General features: G+C 44.3%; 1 protein-coding gene across 1 annotated transcript in view; it reads right to left on the bottom strand.

The window, feature by feature from the left end:
• CFAP54 (cilia and flagella associated protein 54) overlaps positions 1-19921 on the bottom strand; it is a 2285874-nt gene that overhangs the window by 1966826 nt on the left and 299127 nt on the right. Inside the window, exons 11-12 of the mRNA XM_086918163.1 lie at positions 13460-13572; positions 11841-12000 (exon numbers count right to left, since the gene is read on the bottom strand). Coding sequence (XP_086774289.1) covers positions 11841-12000; positions 13460-13572 — 273 coding nt within the window. The remainder of the gene's footprint in view (positions 1-11840; positions 12001-13459; positions 13573-19921) is intronic.

Below are 19921 nucleotides of genomic sequence, written 5' to 3'. Positions count from 1 at the left end.
CCCAAGAGGTATGAATAATGACGAGGAACTCTATATACATCTGGAGTAAGAAAATCATTCAATGTCATTAATTAAGGTCTAAACTGAAATTTAAGGACTTCCCAACTGTGACATTGTGATCCTGTTTTATACAAACTGGGTAATATACCCACAATGATAGATAAAACGTGCTATGCTGGCTTTTTGTAAAGAACAAAATTGAATTCAAACTCTGCTATTAGATTAGTAGACTATCAGGGATACTATATCCTTGAATTTAACATATCAATTTGTGAAAATGTTGTATATGAATTTAGAACCCTAGTGTAATTTTCCCGATTCATGCCCATATATAGGTATAAATCACCCTATCCTTATATAGGGATAGAAATCATAACCATATTTAGACTTAGCCTATGCAGTCCAAATATGGCATGGCTACTTCCACTAGTCCTGAAAATCCACAACAATTTCTTAGAAAAACCTGCCTTCAGCAGTCAGGGACTTCCCCTTGCTTGAATATTAATTTATCCAAGAAATCATGGAGTTTTCAAAGAACTGAGTCTTTGATAATGTTCTTATGCCCAATCTGACCTCAAACTAGGCACCTCCAAGGTATAAATATGCCCACACTTGCTCAGTCAAACACACAGTGGTTTGGAGCAGTTTGACTATCTACCTACACGACACAGCTCACCGCAGCAAGTGCTAAAGGAACCCGACCCCTCCAGCAGATGCACTGAGAGACGCTGTCTTTTCTCCTGTCGAGAAATCCAGTGTCGGGATTGTGCGCATCGCAAGAACAGCCGCGCGCCACTAACCTTATGGATCTGGCCAGCAGGAACGATGGGATGAAAAGTCCCCTCGACTTGTCTAAACACAACACCCAGTGGTGATATATTAATCACCTTCTGAGTGAGTACTGCGAGAAGCCGTGAGGTGATAAGGTGTAGAAGAGCCGGGGTTAGTGGTTCTGCCTTCTGGGTCTGGTCTGAATGATCCACGAGATCTCGGTTACGGAACGTACTGCAGCGTGGAAAGACAAAGGGCAGGAATGAGTACCTTGTCTCATAAATGTCAATCCCCCCCTGGCCCGAGTTATTACACTTACCAGAGGTAACGCTATATCGTCGTAAAGCGTAATCGTGCAGTTCCTAAATCCGAGATAACGGATATGCGATAAGAAAGTTATCTTCACTTTCTTCAATGGCGTCTTTTCCAGTGAGGCTCTTCTACCCTCTGATACGGAAAAGTGTTTTTTCTTTGCGGGGGCTTTGCTCTCAATAATTCTTGGGAACAAAAGTGTTGTCTAATGATTCAAAGACAAGTAAATCAAGTAAGAACTCTTTCCTGCTAAATAGGGAACTTCTGATGGGATAAAGGAACACAGAACGCGTAACACACGGGATAATATCAGGAAAGTAAAACAAGAATTGGAAAGAAGAACAAGCCCGTTCTTCTTTTGGGATACTTGCGACTGCAGCAGGAAAACTTCTCGAATCCTCTGACCTCGCAGGCTTTTTATCGGCGTTGGCTTGAGTTCTCTGACCACGCAGGCTTTTCGTCTGCGTAGACTTGAATCCGTTGACCTCGCAGGCTCTTCGTCGGCGTTGGCTTGAATCCTCTGACCTCGCAGGCTCTTCGTCTGCGCTGGGTTTCTAGGGTATACATCCGGCGGGGACAACACCTTCCGCCAATACCAAAACCACAATAAACAATTGTCAAGCAACTACCTGCTGCAGAGGAGGAGCTTATATAGGCTCAGTCTTTTTTTCTGCCTTCCATAGCCGCTTTGCCTTCTGGGACATGTAGTCCGTTTGGAGAGATCGCACTATTCTACATTTTCTTCTTCTCGTCGTGGCGGCGAGAGCGATCGCGACAGAACCCCCTCTCGAGGACAGCCGTCCCGGCGGTCGACCCGGTTTACCAGGGAATCGCTCGTGGAAATAAGCGACCAGATCCGGGCAATGCAAATGGTCCACAGGCTCCCATGTCCTATCCTCGGGCCCGTACCCTTTCCAATCGACCAGATACTGGACCCTGCCATGCACCATACGAGAATCCAGAACTCGTTGCACCTCATATTCCTCTTGGCCTTCCACCTCCAAAGCTGGGGGACGCTCTGGCAACCGCATACTCAACGGACAGGGCCGGAGGAGGGACACATGGAACACCGGATGGATAGACCAAGAAACAGGCAGGGACAGTTTCATGGCCACAGGATTCACTACCTCATAGATCCCATAAGGACCAACAAACTTAGGCTTAAGTTTATTTACCCCTTTCAGATGTATGTTACGTGTGGAAAGCCACACCTGGTCCCCCACCTTATAAGCCGGCTCCTCGGACCTCTTCCGGTCAGAAAAAAGTTTTATATGCCGCTTGTGCAGTCTCCAAACAGTTCCGAGCATCGATTAGGATGGCCCTCAAATGAGCATGATGTTCATGTATGGTGGGAACCAAGGATTCCGCAGGCCAGTCGAATGGAAGCATGTTCGGATGGAAACCGTAAAGGCAGAAGAAGGGAGAACACCCTAAAGTGGTATGAACAGCATTGTTATATGCGAACTCCGCCAACCACAAAAGTGTTGTCCAATCCGTGGCATTCTGCATGGTAAAACAGCGGAGGTACTGCTCCAGTGTCTGATTCAGACGTTCGGTTTTACCATCTGTCTGGGGATGATAGCTAGATGATAATCTTGCGTCAATTTGCAAGATGGCACAGAGAGCCTTCCAAAAATGTGAAGTGAATTGCGTGCCGCGATCAGTTATCAGCACACTCGGCAATCCATGCGCCCGCACTATGTGTTGGAGGAATACCTTAGCTAACTCCACAGACGTAGGTAGACCCGGTAAAGAAATGAAGTGACCCATCTTCGTGAGATGGTCTACTACCACCAAGATTACCGTCTGATTGACGCAGGGAGGCATCTCTACAATAAAATCCATGGATAATGTATGCCAGGGTTTAGGAGGAATGGGCAAAGGATGGAGTAAGCCTGATGGTTTAGTATGGACAGATTTGCCCTGGGCACGAATCGCACAGGTCCTTACATATTCCTTTAAATCAGCTCGTACATCCTTCCACCAAAAGGAACGTTCCACGTTGGCTGTGGTCTTGTATATGCCCATGTATCCGCTCAATACAGAATCATGCGCCCACTTCAACACCTGTTGTTGCAACGCAATCTGGGGTATATACAACGCATGAAAATGGTATGCTAGGTCGTTTTCCGTATGTCGGTGTTCTGGCTCCTCTTGTATCCAAGAGGCAATATCAATATCGGTGAGGGCCACTTTTACATCTTCCAAAAAGTCCTCAGACGTGACCAGGGCAATCGATGTTGTGGAACCTTCAGCTTCTTGAAGGATATAGGGGGGTTCCTCAGGTTCCACCGTCTCTTCTTCTCCTAGACGGGATAAGGCGTCCGCTTTCCCATTGCGTGACCCAGGCCTGTATTTGATTACGAAATCAAAGTTGGAGAAAAACAAGGTTCATCTCAGCTGTCGCGGGGTCAATGCTTTAGCCGTTTTGAGGAACAACAGGTTCCGATGATCCGTGATGATTTCAACAGTGTGCAATGCACCTAGGAGATAGTGTCGCCACTCTTCACATGCTCTTTTAATGGCAAGGAGTTCTTTATCTGTGATGGTGTAGTTTATCTAACAGGGTGTAAGTTTCCTAGAATAGTATGCCACTGGGTGCAACTGCCCTGTGGTGGGATGTCTTTGGGATAAGATCCCTCCAAGGGCGTATTGGGAGGCATCAGTCTCTAGGATATATGGCAGTTGAGGATCCGGATGTCTGAGAATCGGGGCCTGGGTAAACCTGTCCTTGAGAAGTTGAAAGGATACTTCTGCTTCTGTTCCCCATACAAACGGTACGTTCTTTCGTAAGAGGGCTGTGATGGGGTGGATGGTTTTAGAAAAGTCCCGAATAAATCGCCGATAATAGTTGGCGAAGCCAAGAAAACTTTGCACAGCCTTAACATTCTGCGGAGTCTTCCAGTTAAGGATCGCCTCAACCTTGCTCATATCCATCCTGAACCCTTGGGCGTCTATTATGTACCCTTAAGAAGGCGACTCCTGAACATGAAAAAGGCATTTTTCCAGCTTAGCGTACAACGAATTTTGTTGTAGCTTCCGCAAGACAGTCTTTACATGGACGATATGCTCGGACATAGTTGTCGAATAAATAAAAATATCGTCGATGTAGACCACGCAGTAGGACTCCAAACATCCTCGTCCATGAAGAATTGGAAAGCGGCGGGGGCGTTGCAGAGACCAAAGGGCATTACACGATATTCGAATAGACCGAATTTGGTCCTGAACCCGTCTTCCACTCGTCTCCTTTTTGCACTCGAACAAGGTGGTATGCTCCCCGAAGATCAAGCTTTGTGAAATATCGTGCTCCCTTCAATTGATCCATCAAGACTGGAATCAGGGGAAGGGGATAACAGTTCTTTATCGTTACCTTGTTAATGGCGCGGTAATCTATGCAGGGTCTTAGCTCATCACAGTCCTTCTTGGCAATGAAAAACATCGGCGAGGACGCTGGGGAGGTTGAGTGTCTGATAAACCCGGTTGCCAAGTTGTCCTCAATATATGTTTTCAAATATTGCGTTTCCTTTTCCGTAAGAGCATATACCCTGCTGCAGGGGATATCCGCCCCCGGTACCAGGTCAACACGGCAGTCATAGACCCTATGGGGTGGTAAATGGGCTGCCTTTTGTTTGTCAAACAAGGCCTTATACTCCTGGTATTCAACGGGAAGCGCTGTAGCACAACAAAACTTCTCAAAGGTGCATGCATTCGCCAAATAGGTGGCAGGTGAGGGCTCAGTGAGCGAAGGAAGGAGTTCGTGATTCGTACAATGTTCCTTACAATAGAGAGAGGTCATATTGACTGTACGGGATGACCAACTCACAAAAGGATCGTGTAGGGTAAGCCACGGCATACCCAGGATGAGACGAAATTGCGGGGCGTCAATCAGGTCGAATTGTATCTGTTCTTGATGGTCCACCCCGAACTCCATCAACAGTGAAAGGGTGTTATATACCACCGGGCCTGATGAAAGGACTGTGCCGTCCACTGCCTTTACTGTTTCGGTCGAAGCTTCTTTTCGCACGGGATGCCCATCTGTAACGCAAAGTCTTGGTCGATGTAATTACCGGTGGCCCCAGAGTCAAGGAGGGCATCGATCTGTAGTTTGTCTCGAAAGGAAATCCAGTGAGACACACTCACGTTCATGTGGGCCACTGCGGGATGAAGGGTGTTAGCAAGAATGGGGGAGATCATGGAATGCTGGCATCTCAAGTCAGAGACCTCCGTCTGATTTGAGATCTTCAGTTTTCCGACTGTTCTGCGTTCTTCATAGTAGCTTGGACTCGAGGAAGGGTAACGCGCCCTGGAACATGGTTCCGGGCTCGGCATTCCTTGATGAAATGTCCTCCTTTCCCACAATAAAGACAAAGCTTAAGACGTCTCCGTTTATCCTTTTCTTCGGGGGTATGGGGGCCTCTGATCCCTCCTATCTGCATAGGTTCCGACTCTTCTGATACCTTAGTTTTTTCATCTCCTCCTGTTCTTGGTCGGGTAAGAGGATAGTAGAATCGATTGTCTCCTCTGGGTCTTTCTCCTTTTCGTTCTAGCAGACGGTGATCCAACTGGACGGTTAGACCAATAAGTTCTGATACCGTTGTCGATAATTGTACCACTTGGGCTAACACGTCCTTCAATTCGCCTCTTAAACCCTGATAGAAGAGGAAAATCCGCTTTTCCACTGGCCAGTCTGTTTCCACTAAGAGGCGATTGAAGGTGGTAATATATGACAAAAGATCTTGCGAACCCTGTCTCAGTGTCATTATTTCACGGTCAAGGGTTAACATGTGAGATTTTCTGTCGAATAATTTTCTCAACTCGAGACAGAAATCGGGAAAGTTATGTAACACAGGGTCGTTACGTTCCAACAAGGGTATGGTCCAACTTGACGCATTCCCTCCCATGTAGGACATCATAAATGCCGTTTTAGCCGCTTCATCCTGAAAGAATGCGGGCTTACACAAGAAATGAAGACGGCACGGATTTAGAAAAGTCTCGAATTTTCGAGGATCCCCGTAAAACCTCTCCGGTGGAGCAAGAGGTATCCCAGTGTTCTGGATTATCTGAACAGCGGGTAAGGCATCCGTGGGTGTAGAGGGATTAGACAAAGGCAAAAAATAACCCCCTGACCGGGATGAAGCAGGTGGGGGTAACGTGGCCGGTTTGAGTATAGGTCTCACCCCTGGTTCCTTGAGTGCCAAGTCAGACAACTCCTTGCGCATCTGGGAAACCTCGTGATATAAAGTTTGGTTCTCTGCACGAGAGGTAAGGACCTCCTGTCGCAGTTCCGAGAAACTTTCCAACAAGGTAGCGAGGGTAGCATCGGTATCCATCGTCCGGGCTGGTTAGTATTCTTGGGCTTGACAATCTGTCGGGATTGTAAGCAGCGCAAGAACAGCCGCGCGCCACTAACCTTATGGATCTGGCCAGCAGGAACGATGGGATGAAAAGTCCCCTCGACTTGTCTAAACACAACACCCAGTGGTGATGTATTAATCACCTTCTGAGTGAGTATTGCGAGAAGCCGTGAGGTGATAAGGTGTAGAAGAGCCGGGGTTAGTGGTACTGCCTTCTGGGTCTGGTCTGAATGATCCACGAGATTTCGGTTACGGAACGTACTGCAGCGTGGAAAGACAAAGGGCAAGAATGAGAACCTTGTCTTATAAATGTCAATCCCCCCCTGGCCCCGAGTTATTACACTTACCAGAGGTAACGCTATATCGTCGTAAAGCGTAATCGTGCAGTTCCTAAATCCGAGATAACGGATATGCGATGAGAAAGTTATCTTCACTTTCTTCAATGGCGTCTTTTCCAGTGAGGCTCTTCAACCCTCTGATACGGAAAAGTGCTTTTTCTTTGCGGGCGCTTTGCTCTCAATAATTCTTGGGAACAAAAGTGTTGTCTAATGATTCAAAGACAAGTAAACCAAGTAAGAACTCTTTCCTGCTAAATAGGGAACTTCTGATGGGATAAAGGAACACAGAACGCGTAACACACGGGATAATATCAGGAAAGTAAAACAAGAATTGGAAAGAAGAACAAGCCCGTTCTTCTTTTGGGATACTTGCGACTGCAGCAGGAAAACTTCTCGAATCCTCTGACCTCGCAGGCTTTTTATCGGCGTTGGCTTGAGTTCTCTGACCACGCAGGCTTTTCGTCTGCGTAGACTTGAATCCGTTGACCTCGCAGGCTCTTCGTCGGCGTTGGCTTGAATCCTCTGACCTCGCAGGCTCTTCGTCTGCGCTGGGTTTCTAGGGTATACATCCGGCGGGGACAACACCTTCCGCCAATACCAAAACCACAATAAACAATTGTCAAGCAACTACCTGCTGCAGAGGAGGAGCTTATATAGGCTCAGTCTTTTTTTCTGCCTTCCATAGCCGCTTTGCCTTCTGGGACATGTAGTCCGTTTGGAGAGATCGCACTATTCTACATTTTCTTCTTCTCGTCGTGGTGGCGAGAGCGATCACGACAGAACCCCCTCTCGAGGACAGCCGTCCCGGCGGTCGACCCGGTTTACCAGGGAATCGCTCGTGGAAATAAGCGACCAGATCCGGGCAATGCAAATGGTCCACAGGTTCCCATGTCCTATCCTCGGGCCCGTACCCTTTCCAATCGACCAGATACTGGACCCTGCCATGCACCATACGGGAATCCAGAACTCGTTGCACCTCATACTCCTCTTGGCCTTCCACCTCCAAAGCTGGGGGACGCTCTGGCAACCGCATACTCAACGGACAGGGCCGGAGGAGGGACACATGGAACACCGGGGTAATATCAGGAAAGTAAAACAAGAATTGGAAAGAAGAACGAGCCCGTTCTTCTTTTGGGATACTTGCGACTGCAGCAGGAAAACTTCTCGAATCCTCTGACCTCGCAGGCTTTTCATCGGCGTTGGCTTGAGTTCTCTGACCACGCAGGCTTTTCGTCTGCGTAGACTTGAATCCGTTGACCTCGCAGGCTCTTCGTCGGCGTTGGCTTGAATCCTCTGACCTCGCAGGCTCTTCGTCTGCGCTGGGTTTCTAGGGTATACATCCGGCGGGGAGAACACCTTCCGCCAATACCAAAACCACAATAAACAATTGTCAAGCAACTAAACGCTGCAGAGGAGGAGCTTATATAGGCTCAGTCTTTTTTCCTGCCTTCCATAGCCGGTTTGCCTTCTGGGACATGTAGTCTGTTTGGAGAGATTGCGCTATTCTACATTTTCTTTTTCTCGTCGTGGTGGTGAGAGCGATTGCGACATCCAGCTCCAGTGTTTCCAGGCTGCCCTTGCAGGTTGCTGGGAAATTGAGTTCTGAGAGAGAGATACAAGACCTCCTTCATTCTAAAACCAAGGTACGAAGCTGATTGGACCCTTAGAGAATTCTTGGAGAGATTCTTGGCAAAGAATACTAAACTTAAGCGACACCTCACTTACTTCTTCCCTCGTACTAGATCTAAGTAAGGTGCACAGGGCTAGGCGTATTTTAGAAGCACCAGTTGAGTACTTTTAGTCATTATTTATTAATGTATGTATTATATGTTATATTTAATGGCTTAGAAACCATATCATGCTTTTACAGTATTATTTTATAATACTCGTTGTACTGTACGCATTGTACTTTGCAACCAGTAGTACGATTGTAGCAGTTTATTTCTCCTGCATGAGACAGAAGACTGTTCAATGAATACTTTTTATTGAAAATGCACGTCTCTCTATTTCTCTGCACCTCTGGTGAAACGAAGCATGCACGATTGACTGAGTGAAATAACTATCTATTGTTTCCACTACTCTAGAGATAAGTTTCTTATTCTTGGGAAACAAAGTTGTCATGTTTATGTGGTTGTCAGAAACTAATCCCTTCTTGTGAATTTGAGAAAGTTTCTAGTGACCTCTGAGCTAGCTGGCACTCACAATTAAGTCTAATATATTCGATAGAGACCTAGTAGACCTCTGTCCTACGTCAAATCTATAGTATATGTTTTTCCAATGCGCAGAGCCTATTGGGAATATAGGAACTACAGTACAAAAAAGATCAGCTAATTATGATCTTATGAGCCACAGGAATATAAATTGCCGAAATGCAGATAAAAATGAACCAGGTACTATGCCCAACAAGAAATGTGTGATAACATCACTACGCAGACTCATTTCTAAATAAGTCAAAATGTAACATCATTGCTTGACGCTGCAAATAATTGTATATATGTATAAAAATGGTGAACTGCAAATACATCCAGCCCTAGACAACGCCAATAAATATTGAGTGGTCGTTCGCCCACTGCACTCTCCCCGCTGTTTTTACACACTGCAGACCAAAAAAAGTCTCCATGGTTAGCCTATGCGCTCACACGGGCTAACACGCATTCACATTTGTCTCTTGGGTAATGCATCAGATACTATGGCAAGCAAGTTGCTCTGTCAAACCCACTTGACCGCAAGAGCACCCGCGTTTTTTTACCACATCTTTAAGCTAAAAACTTTAATTGCTCGTTGAGGACAGACATCCGCGCTAAACACGCATGCGCATTTAGGTTAGCGCACCAGAAGATAAGGCAAGCAAGGTGCTCGGTCACACCCACATGACCTCGGGAGCACTTCCGCCCGCGTCCTAATAGAGGCACGTAGAACGACCGATCAGGGCATACCAGCGGGACCCGATCATCTGCGTAGGTCATATCGATTTATATTCCCCTGACAAACGTGAGTACCGGCACCCGCAAGCTAATTGCGGGTGCCGCCAAACTAAGCTGTACTTTTTGCTTTATTTTTGAATTTTTTTCCCCATTATATCCGCACGTATTGCCCATGCCCTTCTGTATCCCCTCCCCAGGGTCAGCAGGGGGAGCAGCAAAGATCGATCGGATCCATGAGGCATAGCACACTCAGAGTTTAAGTGAGGCCGCCATTGTCGGTCTTTTGTGTTGTCAGTCATAAATTTGTGCAAATATATGTTACATGTGTTCTCGCCTAGGAAAATTCACGCGCAATCACTAGATACTTAACTTTAATGTTTACACACAAAGTGCCAGAATGCGATATTTGTCAAGCACACTGTTAAAAAATGTGACAATCATAATGATCCATTTACCTCTTGGACCCCTATAATATTTAGCACCACCGGGGCACATTGTAGCCACACATGGTTATTCTGTAGATAACCATCATTCATTCCTTCACTCAGTAACATGCAAGATGCCATCATCTACGCATACAGGAGCGTGCATAAATTATAAATATGCATGCCAAACAACTAATCGCGTTGTACCTGCATTTATTGATTCTTTCCTTTTCAGGTACTCCATACAGAGGATTTGTAAGTAACACAAATCCACTACACTCACAGTATACTTTAGGGTGTGTGCTGATATTATCGCTACTGTGACCATCCCTACCCTTTTTTGGTCACACACTCCATTTTGTTCCTGACGAAAGCCTCATGAACCAACATAAAGGCTGAAACTATTAGACCTACATTTCTGCTGGGATGCAGAAGTACATTTAAAAACCTCATGCAGATCCCAATAACGTTTTTTCCTATGTCCTAGGGCCCTTTTATTAAAACTTTTACAAGGGTTATTCCTAGAGGCATTTTAACCCATAACTGCACTTCACATAGCATTTCACTTTCCTTACACAAACAACTTGCTCCGCTGTAACTCAGGCGTTGAAGCACAGCTGGATTGCACTAGGAGATCCAGCTGGGCCCCGAAGATGAAGCATGCCACCTACTAGGTAGGTGGGTGAGGGGTTTCCTAAAACTACTTTCAGTTGTTTGTGCTCCTCTCTTTGAAGGTTTTGGCCAGGACCGCTGATCTGAAAACCTCAAGAAGGACTTGTCCATTTTCTTTGTTCAATGTTTGGCAAGGACAACTCAAAACAAGTAATCAATCACCATACAGCTCTATGAATGACTACATTTTTGTAGTGCTGGGCATTGACTAAATAATCTAGGACTTCCCTTGCCATTAAGCTGATGTATGACGAGCAAAGAAAAAAATCAATTAAATATACCATATTTCTATAGGAGGTTGTGGGTAAATGTTAAGTATAAAACATAGCTTAATATATTACATGCTTTATCCAATTGTACTTTCTTTTTAACCCTCAGGGCCATTTCACTGCATTTATCAAAGGAGGATCTGTACTGCAATATGGCAAATTATTATACTTGGAGCTTATCAAAGGTTTGCAGTTCTCGTCCCTAATATCCTAACATTCTGCAGTCCATCTTTTGCCCCACTCTGCAGATCTGCCATCCCTACACCACTCACCTCACTATTGCAGCATGAATAACACTCAAAGACATGTACACTGCTCATTAGGACTATCTTTGGAAAAGTGCCTACATTTTGAGAAGCCTGTATTGTATAGATTACACATTTTCTGTGCACTATGAAAAAATGAAGGACAGAGGTGCACTGGCCTTATGATTTCTAGCCCATTCTAATTATGGGCCACATCAAACTACCTGAATCTTAGGAGGATAATAAAGGCATGGCATTTTTCCCTGCTACCTGTTTAGGCCTTTCTGTGTCTTTTTACTCTCTTCCTCCTCTGGCAGTGAGCATCAAGTACCCCATTTGGGTGCATGTGGACTGCTCAAATGAGACACATCAATAGAAGATAAATAACAGATGATCATGCCTTACACTGGACACAAAGTAACCTTTGAGATATAAAGGCTCCACCTTGTAGCAATGTTTTATTGGCCATAGGAAACACATAAACACACTGACTTTTAATATAAGGTTTATTCTTTTGCGTAAGAACAGACCTTCAAATATGATGCTTTCACCACAGATGTTTTCTTCATTAATATGACTTTGCTGTACAGCTATGCCATGCTTGGGCTTTCGTCCTGAGAGCAATGGCTGCATAGCCAGAAGTATCTTCAGATCCATTTCTTCCTTTCTCCAAGTTGGGTCATCCTGACTCTAAGAAAAACACAAACAATTCATTGCAATAAGAATGTGTGATGGCCTTAATCAACAATTTATAATACATGGGACCCTGCAATCCCTATATAAAAGCCTAAATCTAATTTGCTCATGAGAGGCAATTATTGAGGTCTGTTGTCACCTGTAATAATGACTTGATCTAGCTGCTCAGCTGTAATAACTTATTATATTTGACATGTTAAGAGCTACTGCCAGAAAGCCAGGAGACAGAGCATACCTAGATTAAACAGCAAAAAAGGAAAACTGGCATTTTCATCTTCTTCTCTGTTTTTTTAGATGAAGAGTGTTAAGTAGAAATGAGATATTAATGATAACTTTTAGTTTTACATACCTGAACAAAATGTAAGCAAGGTAGAATGTGCCTCCATGCTTCTACACATTCTAAGTTAAGAGAGTTTTGTTTCTGTAAATTTGACTTGCATTCAACAGATTCTAAAATATTTTTTGCAAAAAATATTTTATTCATCATGTCTGCATACATCCTATCTTTTTCATGTAAAAAGCAACAGATGTACGGCCACATGCATCATTGTAAGGTTTTGCGATTCCTTATTTGCGATTTTTAGGGAATCGCAAATAAGGAATCGCAAAATGGGATACATGATTTTATTCCCATAATATTTGCGATTCAGTAAAAATCACAATTTTTTGCGAATCGCAAATATTATGCGAATTCCTGATTGCGATTTCGCAAATCCCATTGATTCCTATGGGCCAAAAGGCCCATAGGAGTCAATGGGAAGTCATTTACAAATTGCGAATTTGAAAATGCGATTCACAATTTGTTAATGCATTCCAAGGGTGCAGAGGGGGGTCCAAAGGACCCCCCCTTGCAACCCTGAAATGTATTTTAAAGTGCATGTTTCACACACACATGTCCTAAGGACATGTGTGTCTGTAACATGAAAGTTTAAAAATTGCATTTTTGAGCATTTTCATAACTTTTCGCAAATTACCTCGTGGTAATTTGCACCCCCTAATTGCTAATTCGCAATTTGAAAAACAATCATGCATTGCTTTTAAGGAATCACAAATTTGCGATTCCTTAAAAGCAATCGCATTTTTGGAAATCGCTAAAAATAGCGAATTTCACAAAAATTTATGATGCATCCCAAAAACTTATTTAGGAATCGCAAACGGCCGAATTTACCGATTCACACCGTTTGCACTTCCTAAATAGGTTGATGCATGTGGCCGCAAGTATTTAAGTGGTTTGTGAGAAGGTTGATGGTGTGACCATGTATTTTCAGGACCAAAGTACATCGGAGCTCCATGACATTTTAAAGGAACTCAGCCTTCAGCTTCATTTCTCTATATGGTCACGGAGCTCCTTGGTAACTTGAACTATCATTATATTGTAACTCAGGGTGTATTTTATCCCATATATCATGCAAACAGGTCCACACCAATAGTTCCATCATTTATTTATATTTACCTGGACAAACAAAAACACAGATGGAATAACTGCATCAAACGCATCCCAATGCTCATGGCTGAAAGCCAGTTTTGTAAACTTCACAGCAGCTTTTGCAGAAACACCATCCTTTCCTAAAAAGATTCCAACAAATCATACATTTGCGAGATTAGGTACGAGTATATGAACAAGGCACATAGATTTCTTAATAAGGACAGTAGAAAAATGTTTACCTTTACAATTTCACAATGTTTATATTGTTTAGATATCAATTCCTTACATTAATTAATTTTCACTGATAAACTCATATATATCATTGATGTCATTTGAGATGTCATCAGTGATGTCACTGACCATGTCATGAATGATGTAATATGTGACATCATCAGCAGTGGATTGCTGGTGCGCGAAATATAGTTAGTGCAACTAACTATATAGGAGCAATTTCAATGGTTTTGTATGAGTGAAATGTCCAGCTAACTATAAGACCACTAAAACTTATAGTTTTTTGAGTGAATTTCAAAGGTTTTTTAAAAGCTAATTCCTAACTATATAAGCCTTGAAACCTATAGTTTTTTCAGTGAATTTGCAAGGTGTTTTAAATGCTAATTCCTAACTATATAAGGCCTGAAACCTATGGCTTTTTAAGTAAATTTGCAAGTTTTTTTTAATGCTAATTCCTAACTATATAAGGCCTGAAACCTATGGTTTTTTCAGTGAATTCGCTAGGTTTTTTAAATGCTAATTCTATTAGCGGATAATGTTTAAATATGTTAATATACTTGTGGGACCACCTGAGCACCCCTAGGGGGTCAGGTTGTTTCTACCCTGCCCCCTTTTTGCATTCTACACGTTTGTTTTTCTGCTTCTTTTGTGCCTCGGTCTACCTAGCACAAGATGAATGCCAACACTTCCTGGTTAGAAGTGTTGACAGCCAATGAGCATGCTGCTTTCCTGTGAAAGGCATGCTGATTGGCTGCCACTGTCTGTCAACACTCCAAACCAGGAAGTGTTGGCAGCCATCTTGTGCCTCGGTAGAAGCAAAGCACAAGAAAGCAGTGAAACAAAGGTGCAAAACACGCAAAGGGGGCAGGGTAGAAGCACCCTGACCCCCTAGGCCTGCTCCTGGGGTCCCACAAGGACCCCCCAGGCTCACAAATAAAAAAATTGTGTTGGTTTTCCCCGTGGTACGCTCAGGGTACGCGTACATGGCATCGCACCCAGCGCGTACTCTGCGAAATTTTAAAAAACAAAAATTTGTTTTTTTGACCTTTGGGGTCCTCCTAGACCCCCCTGATAAAACCTAGGGGGCCAGGGGGTCTCTACCCTGCCCCCTTTTATAGTTTTCCCCTTTTGTTTTTCACCTCTTGTGTCTCGATTCTACCGAGACACATGATGGCGGTCTCTGCCGGACCATTTGGAATGTTGACAGACACCCGAGAGCCGAGATCAGCTTTCCGCTCGCGCACTTCCGTGTCGCCGGGTTGCGCTCCCCGGTACGCCTACCTGTAAGCGTTCGAAGCGCGCATATAGATATATATGTGTTTTTGAAGTCAATTTTCGTAAAAACCACAGAGCAATTTTCACCAAATATAGAAAAGGCACTTCTGCGTACCAGTCCGTACAATTTTGCCAAGTTTGGTGTAATTCCGTTCAGCCGTTCGGGCTGTAGCCGTGTCTAATCGTCCTATGGAAATTAACATGGGGAAAACACGTTTTGGGACCCCCCCTTTTTTTCTCGGCCCCGCATGACGAATCCCCCCAAAACTTCCTGGGAAGGAGCGGAGCGGAGCTGGTCTAAATTTTGGAAAATTACACGCAAATTCCTCAACCGGCGCCAAAGTTATTCCCAATAGAATGTTGCGGATTTCCTATGGTAGCTAGGTCCTAACTATATATACCTACTGGCTATCACCAGTAGGTAATATATATATACACACATATACACATATATATGTCGAATGAAATCCCACACAGTCTTCATACTGTGAGAAAACAGGCCCTCCAGTCGGGAATGAAGTAAAACAAAGTTCTTTATTTTCGCAGGTATCAACACAAAAGCATTACGCGTTTCAACTGTACTTCGGTCTTAATCATATGCAACTGTGAGGAGTAGAGCAGCGAGGCAGACCGAAAGTGGCCGGCGGGCGGTTGGGATGCGCTTCATAAGCGGTAAGACCTGAGTGGTCTAGTGGCAGTGCAAGGAACTGAGGAGGAGCAACTGACATCATTGGCGGAAGATGGAAGAAAAGGCATCGAGCAGGAGAGGGAGGCGCGCGAGAATACAAAGGAGAGGAGTGTGGAGATGAGTGGTGAACGAGAACTAGGAGAAAGGAATCAGAAGACCCGAAGCACAAGAGAACGTTGTATACACTGCGGAGAGAACGCCCCGGGTCCCAGCGCCACGGCCCTGGACATGGTTTGTGGCCTAAGGCAAGTACCGTAGAGGAGATCGTTTTGGTGGTGGTGGTGCGGTAACACTGGAAATAGATCATGCATGTATTGTTTTGTTTTATGCACTGCGGAATCCCCTCACTTCACAACATCCGGTGGTAGGTGCACATATAGCGGTAGGCCAAACAAACCCAGTAGTAACCCTAGCTTGTTGTTTCTGCTTCTTTTCCTGCACTCTGGGCCTAAGAGAGAGGGAGAGAGACGCTCCACAGACCCTGCTGTGACAAGACCCCGAGGCACAAAGGAAGGAACCGGGAAGAACAGTGGAGGACCTCTTTGTTTTGTCTATTACATTTATTGTTGGCTCTCTGTAGCCTGGAAATTCTGAAACAAAGGACCTAGAAAAGCAAAATAAAAGCCTTCAAATCCACCTTTCTATGTGTCCCATGTTTCCTTACACCCCGTGATCCAACAGCTAAATGAGGATCAGTTGTTTGTAAGTTTAAATACACTTGAATTGCACAAAAATGAGGAAGGACTAATGTGCTCATTGTTAATAACGATTGTATTCATCACATTGTTATCATCACGATTTCAAACAATATATTTGTATTACCTACTGGTGGTCGCCAGTAGGTAGTTATAGTTAGGACCAAAGTTTCCATAGGAAGAGAGTTTTTTGTTTTGCCAATAACTTTAGCACCGCTTGACGAAACTTTTCCGGAATTTTCAGAAAAACGTCCCCTTTTCGGTTCAGCTGCTGTATCGAAAGATTCGGGGCGATCCGTCAAGCAGGGGCAAAGAAAAAAAAGGCGTTCCAAAACTCATTTTCCTCAAGTTATAAAGTTATATATATCTGGATTTTTCATTTTTTGAACACGACTACAACCCAAACCACTGAACGTAATTACACCAAATTTGGCAGAAAGCTAGATGTCACTCCAGAAAGTGTGCTTTTTGTGATTTGGTGGGTAGTTTGAGAGATATTACAGTTTAAAAATTCTAGATATCTGGGGATGCGTGTTTTTGCAGTGGACTCGCGGATCCTACTAAAATTAGACTTACTGTCAACACTTCAATCAGGAAGAGTAGGCAGCCATATTGGGACTCAGCTTGAGGCAGAGCCTCACAAAAAAAGTTATGAATAATGAAAAGGTGGCAGGGTAGGAAAACCCTGATCCCCCCAGGTACGGTGGGGGAAGCCCCACAGGGACCCCGCTGGGGCTGAAAAGTATTCTTTTAATTTAATTTTGCTGCAAACTTTGCAGGTGGACCCGCAGCCCGCCATCTCCCTGGGGCACTCACTGCAAGTTACAGGTGGGGGAGTCCTAGGGACCGCTACCTCCCTGGGGCACACAGATGTTTTTAAGGGAATGCAGGGGAGGCCCTATGGTCTCCCACACAGCCATGGGGGCCACCACTTCCCCAGGGCGGTATTAATATGTGGGTAAGCCACATGATCTCCCGGGGACTGCCACCTCACCAGGGCACATATATTATTTTAAAAAAGGGCTTCCCCAGCAGCACTCGGGGCAGCTACCACCCCAGGGCACAAATAATATAGCTGCTGGGGAGCCACCTCATGCCGGGGCACTAAACAGAATAAGTAAGGGGGTATTTTGTGTACCGCCGGCACCATGTTGCACCTCTGAAATTAACATGTGTGCACATGTGGCCCACATACATGCCCGAAGGGCATGTATGTGACCCACATTGCACTTTGAAAAATGCCGAAAAGTAAATTTTTCGAAGAAATCGCAATTTACCACCAACCTGAAGTTGGTGGTATTTTGCGATTCCTTAAGCCACAATTCGCACAACTTGGGTGCTTCCTACATTGCATTTAAGGAATCGCAATTTGCTATTCCTTAAATACAATCGCAAAATAAGGAATCGTAAATTTTTCGATTCCTTATTTTGCATGTGGCTTTTTGTGTGCTACATAGCACACTGCCCTAATTGCGATCGCAAATGCTAAAATTCTGAAAATTTCAGCAATTGCAAGCGCAATTCCTACATATGTCTCTTCATGCCCAATTATTGGGTAATTCGCAAAGATTGCTTCTATCAGTATATACATGGCATACTTCTATCAGTATATATAAGGCATTCCTTATCGAGACATGTGCAAAGTGAGACATCAAAACAGCCAGTTCATTCTTGTGAGAGAAGTCAAAAGACTCATAAATGTATGTACAGTTCTTCTTTCTGGTTCAAGCCATGTGGGGTGTGAGTGTGTAGATTTAAAATGTGCGATGATTCCTATTGTCTTTTTCGTTTTCCCAATAACTTTGGTGCCGTTCGGCAAATCTTCGCGAAATTTTTAAAACTTATGGCCTGCTCTGGTCAGCTCCTATCTTTAAAGTTTCATGGTGATTCGGCAAGTGGGGGGGCCAAGAAAAAAGGGGGGCCCAAAACATGTTTTCTCCATGTAAATTCCCATTGGAAACTTTGTACACGGCTACAGCCTGAACTACTGAACGGAATTACACCAAATTTGGCAAAAAGGTAGCCCTTGGTTCAGAAAGAACTTTTTTTGGTAAATGGTGTAAATCTGTTCAGTAGTTCCTGAGAAATTCAAAAGAAAGAGGTCAAAAAATGCATTTTCCATAGCAAACTTTAGATACGGCTACAGCGCAAACTGATCAACGGAATTGCACCAAATTTGGCATGTAGATAGCCCTTGCCTCAGAAAGAACTATTTTTCTTAAATGATGTAAATCCATTCAGTAGTTAGGGATAAAATAAAAAAATAAAAGATTTGATATGTAGAGGCGCGATGGATCCGCGCATCCTGCCGATCATGAGCTGCATTCTAATTGGCTGTCAACACTGCAAACCGGGAAGGTGAAAAAAAAGGCATACAACAAGAAAAGGGGACAGGGTAGAAACAACATGCCCCCCTTGGCCTGCTCAGGGGGCCCCACAAGGACCCCCAGGGCCCAAAAAAGTTTTTTATATAAAAAAACAGTGGAATGCGCGCTGGGTGCACAAATCCTAACAGCATTTTTTTAAAAGCAATGCGAGGGATTTTTAAAATTACACCTGTGTGGGGGTGCTCAAACCCCATAACACACACCAGGGACCACCACCTCCCCGGGGCTTTGCAATTGTTGGGAGGGGGGCTGCGGGCCCCCCTCCTATAGGATTTGATGGTTCTGGGGACCGCCACCCCCCAGGGCCAACTCCTGATGTGACCTAGGGTACTCACCCCCGGGACACTGCTGTTTGCTGCGGTAGGGCGGGAGCACGTCTCCCGCCGTACCGTAGCAAACTCTGGTTTGGATTTTTTAAGAAAGAATAGGGAAACCTGCTCTCTCTTCCAAAATCCAAAGCAGAATTGCTTTTCCACTCCCAAGTTTTTTAATTATAAATCTAAGCTATATGTTTGGATCTTGGGTGGCTTTGAAAAAAGCCCTTGGTGTATTGGGAGATTTTGGTACCTAAACGTAAGTGCCTATGCAGAGTCGAAAGTTGTTGAGAAAAACTCTGTTTCCCTCATCTGTGAAATGTACACCATCTCTCCTGTAGATGCCATCCATAGTAAAACGCAGATTGTTGTTGTATATGGACCCCATACTATAATCTCTGAGATAAGCATAAACAGCTTTATTGACATTTTTCCTAGCTTTCACAATCTGTGGACAAAATTGATTGGACCAGTTCCATTTCTGTCTTTGGCATATGTTAGAGTAGACAAAGGCAGTTTGGGGGAAAGTAACATCAATTCTGCAAAGGTGTCCTTCATTAGCATTTCCAGACCTACTCTATTCAATGTGCCTAGGTCATTGTCACCACAGTGCACAATCATGAGGTCAGATGGTTGGAGATGTAAAACGGTTTTAACCAAAGGCATCAATTGGTGCCACTTTAATCCTCTCTGTCCAATCCATTTAATGTCTACATTTTGCAAAGCTAGGTCTTTGTCAATACCTCTGCTTTCAGCATGCCTTTTGCATCAGAAACTATAGCTGTGTCCCACAATGCACACTCTAGGCATCTTGAAGGGAAGTCTGGATGCACTCAAAAGAAGTCTGTAGGTGAAGTAGGCAGTTGGTAAAATAAGAGGTCTCTAAAATGGTTGACAAG

This window comes from Lissotriton vulgaris, chromosome 1_1 (genome assembly GCF_964263255.1).
Source record: "Lissotriton vulgaris chromosome 1_1, aLisVul1.2, whole genome shotgun sequence".
Classification (NCBI taxonomy): Eukaryota; Metazoa; Chordata; class Amphibia; order Caudata; family Salamandridae; genus Lissotriton; species Lissotriton vulgaris.
Note: the sequence above shows the minus strand (reverse complement) of the source record. Positions and strands in the feature narration are given on the sequence as shown.